At 41.4% G+C, this 26662-nt stretch overlaps 1 protein-coding gene across 2 annotated transcripts; it reads right to left on the bottom strand.

The window, feature by feature from the left end:
- Window positions 1-343: 343 nt before the first annotated feature.
- On the bottom strand, window positions 344-26465 carry LOC125742803 (serine/threonine-protein kinase BRSK2-like). 2 transcript variants are annotated; one of them, XM_049015162.1, is made up of 20 exons: window positions 26193-26465; window positions 25143-25239; window positions 24173-24267; window positions 22064-22149; window positions 19466-19606; window positions 18066-18182; window positions 17738-17771; window positions 17191-17259; window positions 16521-16667; window positions 16114-16145; window positions 15813-15977; window positions 15441-15538; window positions 14905-15055; window positions 14169-14229; window positions 12747-13353; window positions 7931-7979; window positions 7703-7826; window positions 6788-6992; window positions 5442-5531; window positions 344-5345 (listed from the first exon to the last, which is right to left on the bottom strand). In XM_049015162.1, the coding sequence occupies exons 2-20, from the start codon at window positions 25228-25230 to the stop codon at window positions 5134-5136; spliced, it is 2571 nt and encodes an 856-aa protein (XP_048871119.1). In that variant the 5' UTR covers window positions 25231-25239; window positions 26193-26465; the 3' UTR covers window positions 344-5133. The 2 variants fall into 2 exon arrangements, with proteins under 2 accessions (XP_048871119.1, XP_048871120.1); XM_049015163.1 differs by having other exon boundaries at window positions 12747-13026; window positions 25143-26463.
- Window positions 26466-26662: the final 197 nt, after the last annotated feature.

The following is a 26662-nucleotide window of genomic DNA, read 5'->3' as shown; positions in this document are numbered from 1 at the left end:
ACACACGTGCACCACCTTCAAGTCTTGCTATAATATCCTTCAAGTTCTACAGTTACTCTTTACACTTTTACTTTTTGGTTTGCTGATCACTGCTCACTTTCTTAGGGGCCATGATGAGACCCGTTCAAGGTCCGAATTGGTAGAGCTGAACGCGTCTCGACCCATACAACTAAATTTTAGCAGGAAAGGTTGAGTTCCAAGATTTCGGTCGAGGTACGAGTCGAAAAAAATTCAACAGATCCATTCGATGTCCGAGCTGGTCGAGTTATGAGGCATTCGAGTTCAAGTTCCACCGTATTTACTGCACATAATTAATTAAAATCATAATTGATTGTTCAACTGATTGATTGATAATACTTTATTGATCCCCCTGGGGGAAAATTCCTTTAGTCAGCAAGGGTATACAGAAAAAAAAACTGAACAAATAAGTCTCAGGTACAATATAATAAAAATTAAATAGAATGTACACATAGTATAATCTACAGTACATACAAGATTTACAGGAAATACAATCAGAATATAAAAAATTAAATACTAATGCAATCAGGAGGGACAAAATAAGTAAATAAAGACAACAGAAACAACCAGTATGAGTCCAATGGCAATAAGGTGCAAAATATTGGCAAGGCATGTCACCGTGCAAAGGGCACTGGTAGTGTGATGCCAGGGGGCAACATTCATACAAACAGAAGTTAAATATTGAGGTTTGGGAACAGATAAAAGTAGCAGATTAAAGTTAATGGGTTAGGAAATTAAAGATAAATTGGGAAAAAAAATATATAGAGAGTGTGTGTGTGTGTGTGAGAGAGAGAGAGAGAGAGAGAGAGATATTTAAAAAATATAACCATCCATCCATCCATCGTCTATCCACTTATCCTGGGTTGTTAGAGAGAACACAGGACATGAGATATAGGTATATATACATTAACTCAGCCAAACTTTATCAGAATAGTTGTACATAAAATGACTTATTGCCAAATGTATCTGATTAGTATAAATGATACACAAATATAATTTTAACAAACTAGAATTTAATACTCAGTCAAATCTGTTTTCACTACTTATTGTCAGGGATCATGTGTTTCAGAATTTTATATTATGAGTGTCAATATTGTGCTGATGTGTGTAATTTATAATCTTGCAGCGGTGGCTTCAGGCCATTGAGACAGATGTACACATCGTATGTAAATTTCATATTCTAGGTAGACAATCAGGTTGGCATGATTATCAACAATGACATGATTGAGCTATACTGTGAGTTCACTATACATATATTTTTGCTATGACAAATTCATACCCAATCATTTTAGGCAACAGCTTTAATTAATCTAAACCTTTTTAATGTAGAATTTGGGATGCTATCAGATTTTTGCTATATGCTGACCTGTTCTCTTAATGCTGAAAAAAGAGACCTGTTTTGCTGTCAGAGACACCGACATTCAAAGGAACACCACACTGAAAGCACACTTTTTAAAAGTTTATTATAATAACCATAATAAGGTGATATTTGTTTTATTTATGACTATAATCAATGTCATTATTGTTCATTTTTAATCACAGGCAATAATAGTAATAATAGTGCACTTTCATCTTTATAGTATAATACAGACATTTCTTTTTAGTATTGTTTTGCTTTTTTGTTTTTCAGATTTTAATAGGAAAAACATCCTGTACTGTGCATGGGGAAAGAGGATATGCTTTACAATTTTAACTGGAATAATCAATTATAATGATAAGTATAATCATATGGTGAAACAGGAGACAGATGAGTTTACATTTACTGTTTATAACAAAAGGAGGATTCTGGGGTAGGAGTGGGCTGTGCATCATGTCTACAATGCCAGGAGAACAGGGCTGTGTATGTGTATTTATATATACCCAGCACAGCAGGACAGGGGATCAAGCAGGACAGAGACCTACTGGTGGGGAAGCAGGAAAATGAAGGAGGGGGAGGGCACTGTCTGAAGAGCCACGTCTTAATTGAAATACACCAGCCGGTGTATGTAAATAGCGAAGTAGTTTTCCATCCATCGGGCTTTCTACCCTATCTTAGTTAGTGTTGAGTGTGTGTGTGTGCGGGTGGGGGGGGGGGATTGTGGTGGGCTGGAGCCTATCCCACACAGCATACATTTACCATAAAAGTAAATGTATCGAAGTGTATCACTCTAGTTCATCTATCTGTCTTTTAACGTTGTCATCGTTCCTCCGGCATCTTTCAGCTCTCGAGCGGACATGTATACTTACGTACACAGAAAGACAGCCAGTGAAACCAGCAGCCGGCGCCCGTAGCTAAAGCAAATACAGGAGTCGCACAAGAGCTCACATACAAGCATAGGCCTTGATATTCAGCTGGGTTTGCAGAAAGAAAAATTATAAATGACATGAAGGGTCAGGTATGGAGCACGTACATAACTCTTGACAATGTTTTTTTAGAAAATACTTCTTACGTTTCTTAACAACCAATTATTCCCAAGACAAGTACAGAACACATAGATGGGGCAATTGTAACCAAAGGTAGCTGTGTCTGCGTGTCATTTAGTTTACTTTAATAAACTCAGACGCATGCAATAAACCATTGCCTGTGATTGACTATAAAAATATTCTGTGGTATAGCCTGCCGCATAGCACGGTGATTACAGAAACTGAGTTTTCTGGCGAACAGGGTAGCAGGATGACCTCGTAATCACCAGTGAAGTTCAAACAAAGTACATCTGTTGTTGTATAGCTTGTAACTGCTGGATACAGAATAATTCATTCAGCATGGAAGCCCTGTGCTAATCAGTAAAATAGTGTAAAGAGACAGAAGAGTAACTAGAATGATGCCTCATCTTTGACTTAGTCTTCTGTGCACAAGAACGTCATTGTCTTTTAAGTTCTTGCAGTCGGGGTGATGGAAAAGCGTGGACAGTAACATATTTGTCATGGTTCAGGATTAAGGGAAGGTAATTACTTAATTCGTCTTCCTGCCCAGTATTACATCTGGAAAATGCATGTCCAGTTTTCAGTCCAGTATCTGAGAAGAGTATTATTGTTGACTTTGTATCTATTACATTAATTCAGACTGTGAATACTGCATTTTACGTGGGAGATGTTCACAGAGAATCATTCAGTTAATCAAATCCTTAGTCCTGGAGTCTTTGAGATAATCAGTGTCACATCTATGGCTGGAAATAAACAGGAGCAGCACAGTCATTCTGTTTCTTCTTGGTATTTGCACGTTTGTTTTTCCTCAAGGTTTTTGTATTAATTTCTGTTTTTTTTTCTAAAATGTACAAGCGAACATCTAGATCACTTTTTTAACCATTTCTTGTAAATGTCTTTTTCAAATGAAGAAAAAAACATACAAAAATTAACTTACGCTTTAAAAAAAGATTCTTTTCTAATAATGGACCTACAGTAACTGCCATTTCAACAATCATTTTTATTGAGCATTTGTTTAGCTAGGATTTCATTGTTATTTCTTCAGTTTCATTCATTGGTCTGTCATTTCTTCACTGTTCTGCTGATTTCTTTATCCTCTTCTTTAAAATAAATAAGTTTAAATAAGCATAAATAAATACAATAAATAGTTCTTTGACATTCACCAGGTTCATTTTTCGGTCCTTCATTCAGCAAAAACAAAATATTAAAGTTGCAAAACAAGCTTTGAAAAGATGTTCATTTTTCATTTTTGCATGTTTTTCACACAGTTCTTTTATTATTTTCCCAGGCATTGTTTTTTTCCTCAGTTACAGAGTCACTGTCTCTGGTTTTATTCATTTTCTGATATTGAACATACAAGCTCCAGAGGTCTGTCCTTACTGGCTGAGATTTTTTTTTTCTTTTTTCATTTTACTTCATTCTCTTGCCCAACATTTTGCCACAGAGGACTGAGGGGTTATTAAAAACAGGCTTGGCTTGGTAATTGCCTTCTTCCTCTTCTGCAAAGCCTGGTCAGATATTTTTTTTCCAGTGACTTCATCGATTTTAGAAACAAGAGACATTTTAGTTGGTGCACTGCATTTGAGCATTTTGGGAAACCACATTCACACTCCTCAATTCACTTAATTGCATAATAGGCTGACAACATTTTATTTGCCAGATTTCGTCGGAATGCTCTTGGCCGAAGGTATTTTCCATATCCCTGAATTCATAAAGTGTAAGTGAGACCAGCTCCACCATCCATTTACTTTGGATAGACGCCTCAGCTGGAGAAAAGGAAATGCCTCTTATCCATCTGTTTACAGCAAAAAGGAAACTGCAAGATGAGGATTCATTTGCTCCAATTATGTGAAGGTTTTTCTCATTTACTTATACTGCTCTATGATGGCTTGTGCCTGGTTTGTTTGCTATTTAATCCCTTGGAAACAAAAGTTAAGACTAAAATCATCAGATGAGATGATGCAACTGCTTAAATATATACTTGTGCCTTTAAATGAGATGCATATTTGCTACATTGGTTAAATCTCTGAGAAAAAAAAATCCCCAGATGTTAAAACGACTTCTGAAGCAAGGAAATGATCCAGGTGAGATGTGAGCCAGTTTTCCATCTTCATTTTGTTATTTTTACTTAACGTTTCTTCAGCTGGGGATTTCCAGTTTGCTTAAAAATTTGGACTGTGTCTTTATTATTTGCTCCAGAGTATAGTTTGTGGAGACAGGGGAAATTACATATTTATACCTTAAATATATGCAGGGTCAGTTTAGTAGAATAGCCCCCCCTGCTGATCGCTATCTGCAGCATTCATCGAGCTCTTAAGGAAGGGTCTCCCTCTCTCATATCCAGGGTGCATTGAACAAATTTTCAGTTTTGAAATCTTCCCGCATTGTTGCTGCTGCACCAAAAACCTGCACAACTTTACACAAGTAATAATTCTTTGTGTAGGAATGTAGAATAGTGAGCATTTTCACTTGATTCTTATCTTGTTTCCATTTTTGGTTTCCTTTATAATTTATACAAACTCTTGTTTACTATGACAAGAACACCTCCATATTGCATTATATTAAAAGCTTTTTTCTTTGGGAAAGTTTCACATTCTCTGAGATTTACTAAGAGATTTACTATTTTGATGAGGAATTTTTGTGGAGACCTTCTTCTCTCTAGGGGTGAACACCAGGCCATCTACTGTTTGAAGTTGGTATTGCGGGTTCTTCTCAGGGCTGTGACTGCGTTCCATTGGAGGACAGCAGCCGGGTCTTCTCCTTCCCAGACCCCCTCCGCTGTAAGGCGCCGCCACTCCCTCCCACGCCTCCTCCTTCTCCTCGGTCAACCCACTCGCCCCTGTCTCCGCCTCCCTCTGAGCGGCGAGAGTTCTGCCGTGTTGGGGTGCCCGGGGGCCGTGAGGACATCTGCCCGTTCTTCTCATCTGACAAAAGGAGAGAGAGAGAGAGAAAGAGTGAGTGAAATGTCAGCTGAGAAGGACAGCCCGCTGGGGGGCAGGTTCTTGGCACAGGGGCCTCACCGGCCAGGGCCTGCACTGAAGGCTGGTCGTGGGTGCTGAGCAGCTGGGCCTGGATGGACTCCACCACCCGCTTGAACCTGCGGCTGGGACCTGAAGGGAGAGTAACGTGCGTAAGCAAAAGGACAACGATCAGCGCATGTTCAGGCCAAAGTTCCTCCTCCTTACACAGTAGAACCTTGGAGCTCAGTTGCCTCTTAACTTGACCAACTTGGACATTAAACGGGTTTGTTGAATTTTTTTCAACTTGTACCTCAATTGAAATCTTGGAAATCCACCGTTCCCGCTAAAACATAATTGTATGAGTTGAGATGTATTCAATTCTACCAATTTTCCCACAGGGGGATCAATAAAGTATTATCAGTTGAACAATCAATTATGATTTCAATTAATTATGTGCATAAATATGGTGGAACTTGGAACTCGAACGCCTCATAACTCGACCAGCTCGGACATCGAATGGATCTGTTGAATTTTTTTCGACTCGTACCTCGACCGAAATCTTGGAACTCAACCTTTCCTGCTAAAATTTAGTTGTATGGGTCGATACGCGTTCAGCTCTACCAATTCGGACCTTGAACGGGTCTCATCATGGCCCCTAAGAAAGTGAGCAGTGATCAGCAAACCAAAGAGTAAAAGTGTAAAGAGTAACTGTAGAACGTAAAGGATATTACAGCAAGACTTGAAGGTGGTGCACGTGTGTCTGCTCTCGCTTCCGAGTGTGGGATTATCATTTATTTCATGTTTATTGCTTTTATATGTGTGCTTTTTCATGTGTGTATTAGTTTTATATTGATTGTTAATGCTTTTTATAGTGCAGGTCCTATGTTTGTGACCAATAATGTGCCTTTTTATGCTGCGTTGAGAAATCTTATTTATAAGTTTACATGTAGATTAATGGAGTTACAAAATGTAATTATTAAAGCCATGACTGAGCCCTCATTAAGTGACACACGCTATTACTCTTGCTATTGGAAATATTGGAAAAATTGTTGGAACAGATTAAATTCATTTATATTATTTCTTACTGGGAAATTTGACTTGGACCTTAACCAAATTGCAACTGGACCAGCCTTCTGGAATGAATTAAATTCATGTTCCAAGATACCATTGTAAATAAATAAGACATTTTAAAAATGTATATTAAAATATAGAGTTAACCACCCAGAAATATCTGGTACAGACTAATGCAGGAATCTGCACTGCTAAGAGTGGTGATATATCATGCCACCATCTTGTTTATCACAGACTAAATGACTCAAAATGACTCAAAATGCCTACGTAAGGTAACCTGCAAGGTGTAGCTTGTCTGAACCACACCGCTACCCCAGGTTGTCCTGTCAGCATACCCGATATGAGGGTGAAGGTCACGCTGTAGATGCCGGTCTCCCTGCGGCCCTCCCGTTCTGTTCGCTCCCGCTCCCTCTCCGCCTCAGAGAATGCGATGTCCACCTGGAACTTGACGGGCTTCTGGAAGACGGATGGCCCGCCTGAGGATTTGTATTCTGCCCTGAAGCTTGTCTGGGAGACGACGCTGTGACTGAGGGAGGGGATCTGAAACCAGAACACAGTGGGTTTGATGATACTGCTCTACAGGCATGACTGCATCGCAGGATGATGTGACTAAGAGAGTACGATTCCGTAACAATAGTGAACTGAATGACCTGAAGCAGTGTCATTTTAATACATCAGAATACAAAACCTACACAACACTGAAAGATTAAAACACTGAACAACACTGAAAGAGATAAAACACAGGCCATGAAGAACCTGACTCCAACCATCCACTTATCCAGATCAGGGAGGCCTGGAGCCTATCCCAGGCAGCACAAGGCACAAGACTAGGGTACACCCTGCATGGGATGCTAGTCAATCACAGGGCACACAAACATATACACGCAGGCACATAGACTAGAATACAGGCAATTTAAAGATATCAATTAGCCTTACTGCCAGTCTTTGGACTGCAGGAGGAAACGATGGGGAACCAGAGTAACAGGAGAGAACCAGAGTAACGAGAGGGAAGCAGAGTAATGAGAGAGGAAAGAGCAACAGAAGGGAACCAGAGCAATGCAAGGAAACCAAATTCCACAAAAAAGAGCAGAGAAGGAGTTCAACCCGGTAGGTGTAAGGCAACAGTACCACCTATTTAGCCATTATGCCAGCCGGCCGATAAATTAACTTTACTTGATTTAAATGAATTAACACATAAATACCCAATCATCTTACATTATTGAAAAGGGATAGACAAATGAGAAACATACCGAAAGAAAGGCATGCACAATGTCGGCTTTGATGGAGCTGAGGGGTTTGTCTCTGATCACCACGAAGATTTGCTCTTCCTTCTCTAGGCTGATGAAGTTTCCAAACCAGGACTTCTTTGCAAGTCTGTTAAGGTTCAGAGAAATAAGTTAAAGCATTAGACACCCAATGAGCAGATGGGGATGAACATCAGCATGACAACACTGCGGATTTAAGGCTGCATCACTCACTCAGGGCTGGACTCAGGGGTTAGGCTGGACATGTCTTCTGATGTGGGAACTAAGGATAAGAGGGGAAGCATATGTCATCACGGGGTTTGCTCACTTCACATTTCACATGTGTTTATTTTTAAACAAATAGATGTTAAACCCAAGAAAATAATAAATATAAAACAATTAAATACAATTAAACCCAATTAAAGTCATCACATTTATAGTGATCAATCGCTTATATGGATTGAAAGGCTTGGGACAGAATCATTCCTGTACAAATAATGTTTCAATAATTCACTTACAGTAATCAAGTAGTCCACTTAGTGTTCATTTTGGGTCTTTTTATACTTCACAACATATAGAAAAAATTTAAAGCATGCTAATTCTTTTCTTTTTTTAAACACTATTTAGTTTGCTAAGCCTATATTGCCTTGCAGGAACCTTATATTCATGTAATAAATATACAAATGTCAATTAGATGGTAATCTGCCTGAGACATAAAGAAATAGGAAGAAAAATCAGGTATAATGGTCATCCACCTATATTGATCAGTTTCACCCAGACAGATGTGATTACTATAAGCGGATTCCAAAGTATATATTTAAAAGGGGACTTTAATGTATCTTGTAACAATTTTCCAATCAGTCCAGGATCCCAGTCCCCCTCAAGATCACAGGAAACACCTCTGATTGACTAATTTCCATTCATCTGCAGAATTGCCCCTGTGCCCCTACTATGCCAATTCATCATAACAAGATCAATCCTTCCCATTCATACTACAGTAAAATGCCGTTATAGTGGACTCGCTCATAACAGAATATCGTCTGTAATGGACAAGGTCCGCTGGTCGCAGCCATGTGCCTTTATGAACACGCAGAAAAAGCATCGGATATAGCGGACTCGCATATAACAGAATTTCACTTATAATGGAAAAACAATTTGTTCCCCAGGGCCGCTTTCAGCTGTAGCTTTGTTCAGTTATAACGGACATGTGCATCAATAGTTATTTTCAAAATGGCTGAGAAGTCTGCTACAAAGCATCGTTCTATAACATTAGATTTAAAACGCGAAATCGTTCTTTTAATCAAAACAAAAAAGAAACCAGAAGCAGATACTGTACGTGACTATGGTATAAGTAAATCTACAGTCAGTGACATCTGGAGTAACTGTGAGAAGTACATTTCTTTGCAGTTTGAGAAATGACAGATTATTTTTTTTCCCAGTAATATGAGTACAGTATGACATAATGCTTTAGAACATCTTTTAGTGTAGGGTATTAGAATGCCTCTTGTCATTTGCTATGCATTTGTTCACTACAGTAGTAAAAAAAGAAGATATGGATGTTTGTGACATAAAATGATTTTTGTTGAGTTGAAATTGGTGAATTACAGTAAATAAAGTTGGATTACTACATGCAGAAAATAATAATCTATACCACAAGTGTGTCTGTTAGGGTGTGGCATGAGTAAATGGTGTCCTGTAGTTGTGTTCTGGGCATACAGCAACTCTGGATATAATGGATTGTTTTGCTAGGTCCCTTGAAATCTGTTATAACGGGATTTTACTGTAACTATTCCGCTTCAGTCCTTCCATCTCTGGACTTTGAGGGTTTCTGTAAGAATACTGCTGCTCGGCTAATCTCTGACCTCCCAAACCCATTCATATCTCAGCCTGCTCCCCCAATCACTTGGCCCTTCTCCCCCTTCACAATCTCAGTCTAGGCTTTGCTTAGGGCAGCAGGTGGCACTCCAGTACACTGAACACAAGCATTCTCTGGAATCCCTGACTCATCATTTACTTCGTTCTCTACTGCTGCAAATTGTCCTTCCCTAAGGCCAATGAGTGTATTGTGCAGAGGTGGGAGTTTACTCAACCCAGTGGGACATATACTAATTTGCCTGGGTGTACTACTGTGATCCATCTCGCCAAGTCAAGTGACCTTAACAGTTCACAGTGATTCTATCCTTCCAATTCCACTTGATCTATATTTTGCTAAGATCTGCTTTTGTTTTGACTCCAACCCAGACCAGAGCCCATCTGTATATCCTCTGAATACTGAAGTCTGAATTATACATGCACCTTCTTTATTTTCATACACAAAAAAACTATAAATAACAACTAAGTCTACATTATCACACCAACCCTGTTCTGCACCAGAAGCACCTGGAACTTTCAAATTGGTCACAGCTGGGCTGTAGTAGTGCTGGCTGATGTCTGAAAGCACCATGTCAACAACAGGTGGGGAACAAAATACAAGGGATGTCAGGCAATTCATTTACTTAATCGCAATTCATCGCATACTTAATCACGGCATACTTCTTGAAAAGTAGCACTAGAGTAACAATCTCAAACGCAGAGCTCAAACTGACAAACTCTGACCAGCCTTACAGTAAGTACTAACACACTAAGGAGACGCAGGTGTGACGAAGATCAAATGGATTAACTGAACAAGATTGACAAATCCTTAAACTGAACTGCATGTGAAAAAGGAAAAGAAAAAAATGAAGGTTAAACAAGATTATCGCCGGCTTGCTACTGAGGACTACTAACATTCATTTAAAGTTCTGATGAAGAGATTATTTATTTCCAACAAAAATACAACTTGAAAGCAAGTACAAACTGAATATCAATGCTTTCAAAAAGGCAAAAGGAACAGATAACAATAAGAAAAGTGAGGGCATTGTATTTATAAATAGGGATGTCAAACGTTCTTGTTTTTCCTTGTTTTAATCGCACACCTTTGCGTGTATTCAACTGGCAGTTCAAAACACTATATAATCCCGACCGTGTGATCAACCCCCCTGCATGGAATATGTTATCAGGAGCATTGGACCTTACCTTTGTGTGATGAAGTTTGGGGAAACCTATCATATATAATCATGTAAATCTCAAACCTATTTGGCAAATTAGTTTTAAAAAGATGACTGGAAAGATCCTCCTTTTAAGGTACTGGCTTTCAATAAAATAAATTGCAATATTTTTATTGTATTTACGCTTTGGTCTGGCAGTTTTTTTAAAAGGAATAAACCAAGTAACAATGTTTCTTCATTGCTCTCCTCCATCAACTTTCCTGATAGGCTGAATGTTTTGATTGCAGTGGAGAATTCTGGGATTCTGTGCAACATCACAATTGAAGCTCATGCCCTGTTTACAACCAGCAAGGACTAAAATAGGTCTCTATTTAAAATCTTTGCTCATACTATCTCCATACTATTTGGGTATCAAAATACCGCATATATACACACACACATACAGAGGCTATGCAGCCCCGTACACAGGAAGGCTCAATGCGCTTTGTGTCAGGATCAAAGTTATCTGCCATTTGTGCCACAGTAGCCCTTCTGTTACTTTGTACCAGATGGGATAGCCTTTGTTCATATACTGAATTGAGAAGTCTCACTTGCCCAACACCCTGTTGGTGGAGCTTGATTTTTCCCTCCTCAAACCACCCTTAGTTGGTTCTCACCACAGCTGACCATGAGCACCTCACAAGCCCTGCCTTTTCGGAGATGCTCTGACCAATCATCTGGCCATTTTGGCCCTTGTACTTCAGTCACTCAGACCTTTATTCCAGTCCATTTCTACTGCATTAAAAATGTTGACACAGAATTACAGAATAAAATATATCCTAGACTTTGACACGCATGTGACAGTAGTCATAGAATTTTGGCCCGTCAGTGTATATCTCACAATAAACGAAAAAGTTCGACAACAATCAGTAAGATAGGGAAAAGATCAATTTTTGTTATTATCACAGTTTTTAAAATAATCTGCTCCGACATTTCTAGATATTTCAAGTGAGCAGCTAATCTGCTATAGAGTAGTGTTAGAGACACTCTTTGCTCATTGCCAGACCAGCCCATAATGTTAAGATCTGCTTCATTACAGCCTCCTGTGTGCCAAGACCTGCCTCCAATCCTGCCATGATAAGGAATCACCTAAGCGGAGGCACAGCTCGACACTCAATTCTGAGGTAATCTAAGAGGCATATACAACAATGTTAATGGTTTCTGAGAATTCTCAATGATAAAATCTGATCGGTTTATACATTGTACTAGTGATACAATGATAGAAAAGCACTAAATGCCAGTTTTAGCATAGAAATGTGTCTACTGGGCCCTGCAGTGATGCAATATAAGTGTTTTGTAGAGTAGCATTTATAATAGAATAAAACCAGTACCAATTAAAAGTCCAATGCTATCTGTCTGAAGTAAGTATATGGAATAAGACTAATTACTAATTTGTGCCACATTACTAATTACTAATTAGACTAGCTCTCATTGCTTCTTTGTTGTTTTTAATTTAATGGCTTTTAGATGCTATGCCTTACAGGTTATATGACATTACAGAAACAAATTCAGCACTATAACTTGATTGCAAATTTTAAAAAGATTTAAAAATTTATTTTGATATCAATATTTTAAAGATATATGTACCTAATTAACTCTTAAACAAAATTATGCCCACAATTTGAATGTCAGCTTGCAATGCACAAACAGATTGATATAAACTCTTAAGTCCATGATGCTGTACTGCTGCTTTTGCCCTTTCACCAACGTCGCTGTTTTCTGTGTTACCTTATTATCTTACATTTAATGACTAAGGCCAGGCTCCTAACTGCAGTGAAGAACAGCCAGTACAGAGTGACTGCACCCTGGCCCCAGGCATAAGAGGGCCCATAATTCATAGAGATTGACGATCTTATCATTAGCTAATGATATGTTTTGAATTGGCAAGTGACAGGGGTGGGGTCAGTGCAGAGGCCAATCAACTTTCAGCTGGGGCCAGTGCCCCTATGGCCCCGCCCCCATATATCTGGCTTTCCGTTCCTCACCTTGCAGCTTGCGCCGGTGGAAGCGAGGCGACCCCAGCAGGTTGTTTTTAAAGGAGTTGAGGCGGGTCCTCCAGTGGGCGGAGCTACTGGCTGCCATGCCACCGCCACCTCCGGGACTGGATGGTGGGGTCAGGGAGAGGGAGCCGACTCCGACGCCTCCACCCTCCGCCCGTGAAGAAGAAGAGGAAGAAGAAGAAGAGGGAGGGGTAGGAGAGGGGTGCTGGGGGTGGTGGACGGGGGTACCAAGTGGGGTGGGGAGTGGAGAGCCCTGGGGGGTGACCTGCGGCAGAGTGTTAGGATGGGGAGAGTTAGGATAGATGCTCTTGGTGACAGACTTAAGAACAGAAGGAGCGGGGAAAAAGAAAAAGCGTGGGGATAGGAGGGGAGAAGGAGATGGAGAGGGGGATGGAGGCGTGTGGAGCTGGAGGGATTTCATGGACTGGAGGTGGGGGCGATCCGAGGAGGCTTTGGATGGCAGAGTTTGGGTTTTTTGTTCGGGAGTTCGCTGTGATGAGCGAGCTGCTTGGGAGCTTCCGGCTTTCGGCTCCTTTGATTGGATGTTGGTGCCGGAAGTGACTTCTGATTGGTTGAAAGTGAAGACTGGGCTCTGACACAGTGGAGAAGGAGGGAAAACAGGGATGGGAGAAGACATGGAAGAATGGAAAGACGAATGGAGATGAATATGTCATGGGCTGTGAATTGTGACTCTTAAGGCTAAATTAATTGGTAATTATAAAAAGTAAGCATGCATAACATATTTTGGTAATACCCAGCAAAGTCCTCCGTACAAATAAACTGCTTGAGTATTCCTTGCAAACCAATGACGCAAACCTTGAAGGGCTTTCAGGTCCTAGGGATGTTTATATTGCAGTACAGTGCTAAGATAATCACAAAAGTTTATTAGTCTTTGATAAAAGGATTGAATGGGGGGTTTACTTTGCCTAAAGAAAATCCAAATAATCCATATTTCATTATTGATACAATGATGCACCCAGCGATTCCACATACCTATGTTCTAGTCTAGAAAACGCAGAAATGCTATGAAGCATTTTATACCAAACTTGGTTAGAATTGTCTAGTATTCTAAAAATATCACACAGGAGGCAGCAGAATCCAGAAAATGGAAGGATATGAAACTGGAAAGAAAAATTTGCAGTATGGTATGTAAAATGGCTCAGAATGGAATATCATGTGTACAATGCATATTTACAATAAGTTTTACATTTGCAAAGTAAAGCTATTAATAAAATGCTACTAATAAAATTACATGCATATATTATATTCAATAGTTAGTCATAATGGAATAAAAAGGACAGCATGCTGCTAATTCCACAACACTCCCGTGCACCTGTGCAACACAGACCAGAGGTATCACTAACGCAGCATGGCATTAAAGGTCTTTGAAGGTGGGGAATTACTTACCCTGGGACTGCTCAGGGGACTTGAGGACAGTCCCGTAGAGGCTCCGCTGACTGACCGGGACCTGAATCGGAAAAGGGGGGGGCACTGTCTAAGGCACAGACTGTTTGATGTCATTTCCTGCACTGTCACAACAGTAAGGGTATTAGCATCTGCTTTATATTCCCCTAAACATGTCACAGTGTGCAGACAGCTTTAGTCCATTTTCTGAAGGTTTACATGAACTCCTCCCTGCAAGGATCACACTGCTTTTGTGATCAGATATAAGGGAAGATAAAGACACAACAGCAGAGATCTAGTTGTCAGGAGATGCCCCATCTGACTCTCACTGCTCCTGGGCAAGTATGTCAGAAAAAAATGATCATAACATAAGTCATTCAATTCAGTTCAATTCATTTTTATATAGCGCCTTTCACAACCCAGTCGCTCCAAGTCACTTGAAAAGAGTGTGTCTCAGTAACCATCTCTCTGCTGTCAGATTATCCTGAAGCTCTGTTAAGATAAAAAATCTTCATATTGTGCAGCACACGCCACCAAATCACAAATCGTTCATCCTTCCTTCACTGAGCGGTCAGCGCCCTGAAAGCATGTGGCCCATACCAGCCTATCCTTTCCTCCCGTGCCACTGCAGGGGAGAGATATCCTCTGGCTGTGCCCCGCCCCTTCCTGTCCCGCCCCTTCCTCTCACACCCCACTCTGCCACGCCCCTTCCTCCTGTGCCCCTGCAGGGGGAGCTGACCTTTGGCTGTGCGCTGCCGTATCCAGCGCTCGGCGTGGTGGGGTCGGGGAGCCCTGCTCCGTCACGCTCAGCACCTCCAGACTCTTCCTCTCAGGCCGGGAGCGGCCATGCCTGGTCAGCATCGGGGAGTCCACTCGCTTCCTGGGCGGGTCTGACAGGAAAATGGCTGGAATCATGCTCCACACCCACATGACACTAACAGCTAACAAGCTATCAGCTTTTGTGCTGGATCTACCAAGCTACAGTCTTTATATTGATTCAAAATAAAATTATTTAATAAATTCTAAATTTATATATAAAGTACAGATTCAATATAAACATACCACAGGGAAAAGATACTTAGTGAATCCTTGCAAAACATTTATTAATTAAGCACGTTAATTAGCGGCATGTTATCAGTTAGGTAGCCATAGTGTCCAATACTGACAGACTGATGTTTTACTGCAGCCTAACAATCAGGCTGCAGCTAATGGAAAGGGTGACATGGAAACTGACTCTTTTCATGATACAGAAGTGAAGCGTTTAAAGGTACGCACCAATGTCATTCCTGGGTGGCAGGTCTTCATCCTCACAACTAGGATACCGCTCTTTTCGGTCAAGGAGGAGGTAATAGATCATCTTCTCCTGATTTTCTCTGGGAAACAGAGAGGGAATGTCTTGTATTGCCTACTTTCTCTCAGCACTCATGTTTCAAGTAGAAAACACAAGGTTGCTACTCTCTCGCCCACTTCCTTCCTACCTCCACTAGTAAGGGCAATAAATTTAGAGAAAGAGCAGGATGGGGAACTGGCGGAGTAGCACGTGAGGCCCAAACACAGCCCTGCTGTAATACAAGGCAGCCATTTTTAAAAAATGAATGAAACACACTGATCTGCACACGGGGAACTGGCAGGGGGGGGCTGACTCACTCCTCACACTGCAGGTCTCGTGCGAGCTTCACTCGGTCCCTGAAGCATCCCAGTGAGTGCATGCTGTCCAGCACATCAGGGTCCAGCTCGGTGAGGGACAGGATGCGGCGCACACAGACCCGCCTGGGGGGAGGCTGCTCCGGGCAGGGTTCGTTCCGACCCCCCCTGGCAGAGAGAGAGGGCCAGACTGTTGGGCGAGAACTGACCCTATCGGCGCTGTAGCTTACCCAACCCTTCCTATTTTTTATGCTTTTGTTTTTGGAAAACCACAAAAACTAAATGAAATAAGATCTTTACTTACAGATACCAGGCGTGTTTCTGTATTGCTTCTAGCTGTAAGGAAAGAGGACAGATGGAGGGATTTATATAGCCTGTACTCGCACGTGGGAAGTTAATGACGCGAGTACGTGCGGCAGTACGCCATGCATCTTATCACAAGCCACACACATTTTAATTATACATACATTTGTCCACTTGTATTTGTCCGTATCAGGTTGGTCAGTGCGCAAGAGAGCGTGAATGTATCTATCTGTGACTGAGTCACTCATTTAATAATGAGTGGGGGAGGGGTAAAGTCCCAGTTTAAAAATAAGTGTAAGTACAGGAGATGGTGAGAGTCATTGTGTGTGCCAATGTCCTGCCTTGACTCTCTGCCAGCTTTCCCCACAGCGCCCCCTACAGACCCGTGGCGGCGGCTTGCACTCGCACCGTGAGCCTCTTCTCTGGGTTGACCTCGATCATGCCCCTGAGCAGGGACTGGCAGTCAGGAGGGATGAAGTGGGGCATGTGGAAGACCCCGCTCTTCACCTTCTCCAGCAGCTGCCGCAGGTTGTCGTGGTCGAAGGGCAAGGCGCCCTGCGGGCGGTGCCAGGGAACAGTGAAAAGAAGCAGATGGGGTTGGGGGGGAGCGGTGAGTAACGGATGGTGCCGTAAAAGGGCCAGGGGGTCACAACAGTTGGAAATGGGGGAGGGAATGGCATAGGTGTCAGGGATTAATACGAAAGCAAGAGTGGCAGATCGCTGGCTTACAGAAAGTAAGAGAATACCAAAGAAGAGAGAAGAGACACACAGAGACAGCTGGGCTTTCTGGGACTAGTACACTCTCCCCTGATAGATGGATAAAAGAGAAAAACCACATTGGTGAGGCCTCCACTAATCCACCCCCACGCCACTGTCAACATTTTATTTCTCTTTTCTCAAACAGATTATCCGTGGTGCCCTGCCGTCAGGTTACTATGTGTACTTAAAAACAAACACGTCATTTATGAGAAGACGAAAGAGACAGAGGCGGACAAACAAGGGATTAATATAAAAAACAAAACATCAGAAGAAGAGACACGGGTAAATGGGAGGCAGGAGGATGCTGCAGGTTACTCACCACGAGGAGCGCGAACAGGATGACGCCACAGCTCCAGACGTCCGCCCGCCTGCCGTCGTACTTCTCGCCCTGAGGGGAGGAGAGCGCTGCAAACTCTGCACCACATACCGCCAAAAATATCGCAGCCTGCAGCGCCGTGCCACGAAATGACTAACAATTGCTAGCGCGACTAGCATGGATTCACCAGCTAAAAACAATATTCTAAAGGCAGCATATACTTAAGTTACTAATTCCGAGATAAATCTCTGCTAATAGCTTTGGATAACGTCATTCTCACACTACATCAGCCGCAGACAATTTAGCGTCACGCTTCTGCCTCGAATGTGCCACACACGGCACGGCGCCTCCACCCTGAAGCAGTTTGTACGCAAATTAGCAGACGAATGAGCACAGCAGCATTACATCATGCTCACGCATATTCTCCCATTCTCCCAAATTACCTGTGAAGTTTCAGACGGCATAAATGCACCAAAGCCTTATTTTATTCACTTAAAACACAATAATAGCCTGAACATGTGATTAACAAAAAAAAAAAAAAAAAACTTACTCTGATAACTTCTGGACAGGCATAATGTGGGGATCTGAAATTATTGAAAATACAAAAATTATTTTTATTAAACTTAAATATATGAATACATATCTTGTATAAATTTGATTTCAAGTCAAACTGCACCCTTCATCCTGAGGCATATTCAAGGTGACATAATTACAAGAACCATCAACTGTAACAAATTATCTTTCTAAACGAACAAATAACAATGGAAACAATTAATGTTCAGCATAATGCATGTCATTTTAGTTGAATATTCTATGGCGCTGCTCCGCTAACAGAGAGCAGAGAAACAGACCAGCCTGCATACACACACAGCACTCACCCACAGCTCGTCTCCAGCAGGCTGTCTCCCACCTGCAGGGAGGCCATACCGAAGTCAGCGATACGGATGTTGTTCTTCTCATCCAGCAGCAGATTCTCGGGCTTCAGGTCTCTGTGGCTGCGGAAGGTGAAGCAGGGAGCGCGTCACAAGGAGATCAGAGTGGGTTACAAGGGAGATCAGAGCAAAGCACGTCACGGGGGAGATCAGAGCGTGTTACAAGGGAGATCAGAACAAAGTGTGTCACAGGGGAGATCAGAGCAGAACGTGTCACGGGAGATATCAGTGCAGGGAACATCACTGGGGAGATCAGAGCAGAGCACGTCACTGGGGAGATCAGTGCAGAGTATGTCACGGGGGAGATCAGAGCTGAGCACGTCACTAGAGAGATCAATGCAGAGTGCATCACCGGGGGAGATCAGAGCAGAGCGCGTCACTGGGGAGATCAGAACAGAGCGCATCATAGGTGGAGATCCGAGTGCGTCAGAGGGGAGATCAGAACAGAGTGCATCACAGGTGGACATCCGAGTAGAGAACATCACAGGGGAGATCAGAACAAAGCACATCATAGGTGGAGACCCGAGTAGAGCACATCACTGGGGAGATCAGTGCAGAGCACGTCACTGAGGAGATCAGTGCAGAGCACGTCACTGGGGAGATCAGTGCAGAGCACGTCACTGGGGAGATCAGTGCAGAGCACGTCACTGGGGAGATCAGTGCAGAGCACGTCACTGGGGAGATCAGTGCAGAGCACGTCACTGGGGAGATCAGTGCAGAGCACGTCACTGGGGAGATCAGTGCAGAGCACGTCACTGGGGAGATCAGTGCAGAGCACGTCACTGAGGAGATCAGTGCAGAGCACGTCACTGGGGAGATCAGTGCAGAGCACGTCACTGAGGAGATCAGTGCAGAGCACGTCACTGGGGAGATCAGTGCAGAGCACGTCACTGGGGAGATCAGTGCAGAGCACATTATGGGGGAGATCAGAGCAAAGCGCAACATGGGACATGTGAGAACACATGACAGAGATTATATCAGAGGGTGTCACAAATAATGGCATGTAACAGGTCCCCTGAGTAGACAGTGTTTACTTCCTCTGAGATTTTGGTAAAATCCAAAAGTGGCATACTGGAACTGCAAGTACTGAAATAATGCCCTTTGACACTAATTTAGATTTTATATATTTAGTACACATTAATATCTTTAGCATACTATGTCCACTTGGACGTATTGAAGCCCATCTGGCTATTCTTCATAACTGTAAGCAGGAAAAACACAGAATATCTTTTCAGTCTTCCATGAAATCAGGAAAACAGTGTACCTCTGGAGGAAGTGTTATTAAACTAGACCAGTGGGCATCTGTATTTATCCTGCACCATGCTGTGCCTGGAGACCCATCTTACCAGATGGAGTGACTGTGACAAAAGTCCAGAGCTGAAATGATCTGCCTGAAGAACTTGCGGGCCTCCTTAGGCGTCAGTCTGCCCTTCTTCACCAGATAGTCAAACAGCTCCCCGCCCGACACGTGCTCCAGCACCAAGTACCTGGGAAAGAAACCGACCCAAGATCCGCATGGGAAAACAAGGGAAGCTGTCCGATCTGAAGGCGATCATGAACAGCGGCAGTAGGCCTAACTGATTTCAGATATACAGGTAACTCTCGACTGACCCAAGTAATCCATTCCACAAACTCTTACTAAAGTTAAATTTTACATCGGATTTACCTTCCCATACCATTGAAGAGACCTTACAGAAAAACATACGAGCCAAAAATATTCAGCTAATACAGTGCTCAGCATAAATGAGTATACCCCTTTTGAAAATTTATTTCTTTATCCATTACTCAGTGAACACAAGAAAAATTACCAGAATTTTGACAAAACTGAGTTGTATTAAACATTTGTTTCATTATCAACATCATTAGGATAAGGAAATAATACTTTTCTTGTTGCAAAAATGAATATACCCAAGAACAAATTCCACAAAATCTAATATCCCACCAACTCTTCTGGACATTGAATGATCAAGTTGGCAACATACTGCCATGTCTATCTTTTTGGATGGAGAACGAGCTAGTTCAGAGCCTGGATGCTAGATGAAGAATGATGCTCAACCTGCCATTTCAGAGTTGCCCACAGTTGTTCTATTGGGTTCAGGTCAGCTGACATGCTTGGCAACTGAATCACATGTATCAGTGGCCTTGGATGTATGTTTTGGGTCAATATCATGTTGCACAGATGGGAGAGATGGTAACATCTTTTCTTTTAGTATTTCACAGTATATCTGTGAATTCTGGATGCCATCAATGAACTGCAATTCCCTGACACCTGCGGCACTCATACAACCCCACGAAAGAACACTTCCACCACCATGCTTTACTGTGGGTACCATACATTTTTATTGTACTCCTTGGCCTTGCAACGTCATACAGTTTGGATGCCATCAGTTCCTAAAAAATTTATCTTTGTCTCATCACTCCAGAGTATAGAGTCGCAACAGTCTTCATCCTTGTCAGCATGGGCTCTGGCAAATGCTAAACAGGCTTTCTTGTGTATGAGCTGGAGCAGTAGCTACATTTGTGGACGACATGCTTGCATGCCACTCCTCTGCAGCGTACGTCGTATTGTATTACGAGAAACTGTCATCCCAGTTTGGCTTTCTGCTTCTTTAGCTCACTGTGATTAACTTCCATCAGGATTTTCCTCAACTTGTCTTATCAAGAAGCACTCATGTTAAGGTGTTAAGTTCTGTGGACAGCCTGAAAGAACTAGCCACAAGTCCATCCTTTTTGAATTTTAGAATTTTTATTCCTAATAACTGATTACCAATGCTTTACAAATTTTTGTGTAAAGAAATAACTTTCTTTCTCAAATCATATGACACTGCTCTTCCCTGTGGTGCCATCATTGTCAACATTGAATGGGAAGGGGTTTTATTTGATAAATACTATCTTAATTGTTAGCTATATGCTACCCACCTGTATCATGATTTAGTAGACTCGCCTGTTGATGAATTCCTGTTAATTAGCATTTTATCAAGTTTTAATCCTAAGACATTCATTGGGGTGTACTCATTTTTGCACCATGGTCATAAATCATGTTGTTAAATAAAATTCAGTTTTGTTTTTGTACTGACAAATCTCATTTGCAATCAATAAATCAGATTTTTTGGAATATTTTATGGTACAGAATCCCATAGAAAGCATTAATTCTAAAGACAGATAGATGATTTTCTGAGAAATATTTTGGGGTGTACTCATGTATCCTGAACACTATGTCTTAAACCAAGGTTGCAGAACCACTGGTCAGTGGCCCCTGGTTGACAAAATATATTGAGAGGGACCCTCCCCCTCATCAGTAAAATTTGGCGACCCCCCTCCCGCCCCCAGCATGATAAACGATAAAAGGCTGGTCTTTGTGGTTGCAAATGTTGAGTAACACTGAACTAAAAACGTGTATTAAAATCAATGAAAAAACAGACTGTCAAATTACTCATAGGTGGTTTTTTACGTTCATGCTTGATAAACTCTATGTAGTGCAGATGTTTGGATTTACTCAAGTTGATTTTAGTTAAGTCAAGAGCTGTCAATAGAGAAAATTGTACTGCCACCAAATAATTATTTAACCTTTTACTACATGGCAAACATATCCTGATTCACTGCTAAAATTAAACCTGGTAGCATCTACGCCTGCGACAGCAACAATGAACAGCAAAATTCCTAACAGCAATTTTAGTAATAATCTACGAGAATAATATCTCTATAAATAAAAACATGGGCTAAACCCAATTAAGCATTATAAAATTAGCAGTACATAGAGAGACATTAAAAGGAAAAAAAATGATAAGTAGTAAAAGGGTAGAAATGCAGTTCAGAAGGCAAACTGAAAAATATTTCAAATTCGGAAATTCTCACTGACTGGTATAATCACAGATCACTGCTGTGCTAATCATAGCTAATTAGCTGTTCAGTGCTCACACACTGCAACAGCTGAACATACTTACAGATATTTGTTATTCTCGTATACGTCATGCAGCTTCAGCACATGCGGATGTTCTATCAGTTTCAGAATAGCGATCTCTCTCTCCACCTTAATGGGAAAAAAACCATAAGGCCAAGGACACACTGATTTCTCTTGTGTTCCCATTAATGCACTTTAAGTCAATACCACCACTATCATTTCTACCACTGGGTTTCTTACCTACCAATATTAGCAGACTAGTATATCCTATTACTCAGTGTTAAGTATTGCAATTCTTAATGTCATACTTACAAGCCTAGACTTCAACTGGGGCAATAAAATGTGATATTGGACTTACTTCCAAAACTTCACCTAGTCTACTAATCTTTGCAATAAGATTCATGCTCAAAATCCCCATTTGAGAGTAGTAATTATTACCCAAGGTTTTATACCAGCAACTCTCATCTTCCTCTGAGATAATATTGCTTGACATAAAACTCAGACCCCTAAAACTAGATTTCACTTGATGTAATAACAATGATCATTCACCATGGATGGAAAGTAAACACCCTAGATTTCACCCGAGGTAACAGTGTTTGACCAAAGATCGGGACCGCTAACCCTTGCTTTAGCATGAGGTTTCACGTGATATGCGTTCCATTAGGCAAATGGTCAGCCTGCTGTCCTGCGGGCCATCTGTTCGTTATAAAGACAGCCTGCCAATGGAGGGATACATCCCGAAAAGGTAGCCTGCAGAGAAGACCGCTATTACCAGGCTGCGCTAATGCTGGGCCAACCGTGGACCCATTCCATCCAACTCGGGAATGCGGGATTTTCCACTCCGGTTGCGAATGAAAATAAAATGACACACAGTATCGCAGGTGAAAAGCGCTCGGCGGCCACACGAATGGAAGTGACGCTGTTTGTTCTTCCTGTTTTGGTAACCCATCTGGCCCTGCGGCCATGTTTTCCTGTTCTATCGTTGTCCGAGCAGAGGCCCTACCTGCCATGCACAGCCTATTTAATTCTGTACTTATATCCGCAAAAGCAAGGAACTGTGTTCACTGAAAATTATCCTGAATTTGTGAGAAGATAAACAGTTGTTTGCCCTGTTACAACAGTACTATAGCATCATTTCTTCCCATTTTTAAAACCTTATCCTCATGTGTACGAAGAAACATATTTTCTCAGCTTAACTTAGTATATTTAAAAATTAGCCAAATGTCCATGTTAATTAAATGTGCAGGGAGGTTTTTTTTGTTTTTTGTTGTTTATTTGCCACATTCTGATCAATACAAAAAAATCTTTGACTTTGGATTCAGTGCAACAACCTAATGACTGCAGTATTAATGTTACTGTTTAAATATATAATCTAGGGCTCACATTCATGTATGATAAACACGATGAGCACATTTCATGAGACCTACGATAAAACTGTTTTTACCGTAGAACTGTTTAAAGATATTATTAGCAGTGCAACAGAAACTTATATTACAACTACCTACTGTAAATGGAAGAGATGAGTGTATTGGAGACATCAGCTGTTAGTACTATTGTTTAAGTAAGATGGACAAAAAATGCAAATAGTAGAAGCAATACTGGCGAAATTTAAACACAAAATTATTTAGATTCCAAATATTTTTATACAATAAGCCAAAAACTCTGACCCACATACAGACCAAAAGCCATGAGCCTGCCCAGAGCTTGTGTTTCATTCTGGTTCAGGAAAGTTTCAGCTTATGATCTCAAAATCCAAAATAACAGAACTTGACTGTGTGACCAAAACTTCAAATTATTCTCAGAACAATTCATCCAGAGTGCATTCATCACTCAGCATATGCATTACAGAGTCACGTTGATAATTATTCAATTTCAGTTCATATAATGTTAATTCTTTTTTTGATTTTACCAAAAAAAAAAAGAAAGGAAAAACATACACAAGAGAAAAGCACGATACTGAATACACAGCTCAGGCTATTGGGCTTACTAGGAAATATATTCCCAAAAACCACGTTCAATCACAAAGCAACTCACAACAGCAGCTACACCCACCGGAAAAAGTTACTTTACATCATCGCTATGTTAATGTCCACGCAGGCTGGCAATCAACCTGCGTCTGAGTAACTGCCATTACATAAGTCAGCCCGCTCACCTTCATCAGCACTGACTCCGATAACTTCTCTCTGTTCACTATTTTTATTGCAACCTTTTGTCCGGTAATACAGTGAACTCCCAGCTTCACCAAACCTGTAAAACAAAAAAGTAATAAGCCAAAGTTGTAAAAGATTTTTTAAGCAGTTTAAGTTTAGTAAATCATTGCAGCAAATTACTATAGGGTTATATACGAAACACAAAAAAAAGTTTAAAAAATCGGTAACCTGGGTTACGGAAAGACTAAAATAAGCCATTCCTTGTGTCATCTCTGATCTAGTTGGTTACACATTCTAAACTACAGACTTGATAGAGATAATAGGAGCGAATAGTTACACTGTCCCTGACTCATCACTGTGTACCCCAAATACAAACCAGCAACGGCACTGAAAAGCATGCAGCAAACGACCGAGGAAGCAGCTTTCAATGTTACTTTCCTTCTTGGAAAAAAAATTTAATGGTGTAGCTGTATAAAACTTGAAGATCAGCTTATTTGCATTATGTCTGTGGACAGATGCATAGAGTAAACGAGCATCAGGACGCCCGTCACGCATTAAAAACAAAAACCCAGCGTGAATGCCACTGGAGCACACTGACATACACATGCACACCCTGACACAACAATAAGGTCAATAAAATGCGAGCAGGCCAGCCGGAACCCCTCAATAAGCTGTTAAAATGCAGGAAACGCTGTCTATCCCTAAATGGCTGCACACTGTCAATACAGCAAATGTATGGAGTATGATATCAGCTGACAAACACACTGCCGACCACGTTAATTCTTTGACCGTTAATAGGTTTTATACAAAAAAACATGAATCTATATTCCGTTGAACTGTTCAAAAACACGGTAACTGGCATATAAAAGGCACTGCCCTAAATCTACCCTGGAACTCTCAGATCTTTGTCATATTTCGTATAATTAAATAGTATAGATACAGTTATATGAAATTAACTGAAATGCTTCTTACCTGTCTGTCCTTTCCCCAGCGTTTTCTCCAGTCGGTAAGGCCCGACATACTGAGCCGAGTGACTCCCAGACAGGTCTTTACTGGACATGCTGTTCGTCTACGTTTCACAGTAAATAACGACAATTTAAAAAAAATCGTGATTATAAGGTTTTTAAGACTGATGTGTAAAAGGCCCTCGCCTGCTTGTGCAAAGGCATTACAAATTACAAATGTACAGTGAGGGACGGGGGAGCTTGTAATAGTGTCCCGTGGCCTACTCCTCACTTTCTCTTATTTAATATTGCAGTCATCCCGAAAAAAACGTTACCGCCTATACTGTGGCGTTAGGAGAGAGGGTATGCTTCGGATGTAGCAAAATAGGAGTACATTGTTGTTTTGGTAATTATGGAGTAACGAGGGGTTATGGGAACAGGAATGATATAGAAGCAAGCGACGTGAAGGGTAGAGGTTTCAACGTAAACTTAAGAGAATTAAAATACCTATATAAGAGACAGTGATGGCGTTAGTAACAATTGTGCCTAAATTTATATATATAGCAATCGCGGATTATTAATTTTCTGATCGCAATTATTAATCTTATGCCTGCGTGCCCGTCCGCACTTGCACATCGCATTTATCAGCCTTCCAGCCCTCTCCCTTCTCGCCACCTATTTTCTCAGCCCTGCTCTTTATCTCACTGAATATCGCTTTCCATGGCTTAATTAACGTCTAATCCAACATATTTACAGGTAAATATTTGATACCATGCAATCGAAGAACACCGGGTTATATAACAGTCAGAGATCTGGAATTTTCTTCATTTTAATCAACAAAACAACTACACTGTCCGCATCCCCTCTAGTCTGGCATGTTAAAGCACGGCTATCAATATATGTCAATATTTTACTGCTGGGAGGTTGCTATCCGATGCAAAGCAATGCAGTTCTTTAACTAGGCCCAGCTTTGTTGGTTTTGAAGCGGAAAAACGCATTTCTAGTAAAACAAGCATCTTCGGCGTAGTACTCTCCCCCTCCCTCTCTCGCTTGCTCACTATCCCCCTCCCTTCTCTACCAGGGCGCATATCACAGCATCTTCCCTCTCTCTGTTCCTCCTCGTTTGCCGGTCCCAGTTTCATTCATTCAACGATTTCCTTTAAAAAAAAACATACAGTTTCTTAGCGATCTTCAAAAAAATACTAAGGTCCTTGGGAGCGAAGGCCTCCTCCCTTAATATCTCTTTCTTCCCGTAAATCGCTCTTTTCTGTCTCCTCTTCCTTCCCCTCATCCGACACGAGCAGCATCAGCATCCGGGTCCCACTCCCTCACCAGCCTCCCAGTCCCCTCCCTCTCCCTTTTTCTCAAAATACGCTTGTCTCTGCGAGAGCCTCGGTCATCTTCATGATTATAACAATCAAATCTCGCCAATTACTGTCCTCCCTGCTGATTTTCCGGCGAATCAGAATCAGACTGATGCAGACCGAGTAGCCGAAGATACATTTCGTTGTTCATTTGGCATTATTCTGGGTCGCTGCTCGTGTATGT

The sequence above is a fragment of the Brienomyrus brachyistius genome, chromosome 5, assembly GCF_023856365.1.
Source record: "Brienomyrus brachyistius isolate T26 chromosome 5, BBRACH_0.4, whole genome shotgun sequence".
Taxonomy (NCBI): Eukaryota; Metazoa; Chordata; class Actinopteri; order Osteoglossiformes; family Mormyridae; genus Brienomyrus; species Brienomyrus brachyistius.
Note: the sequence above shows the minus strand (reverse complement) of the source record. Positions and strands in the feature narration are given on the sequence as shown.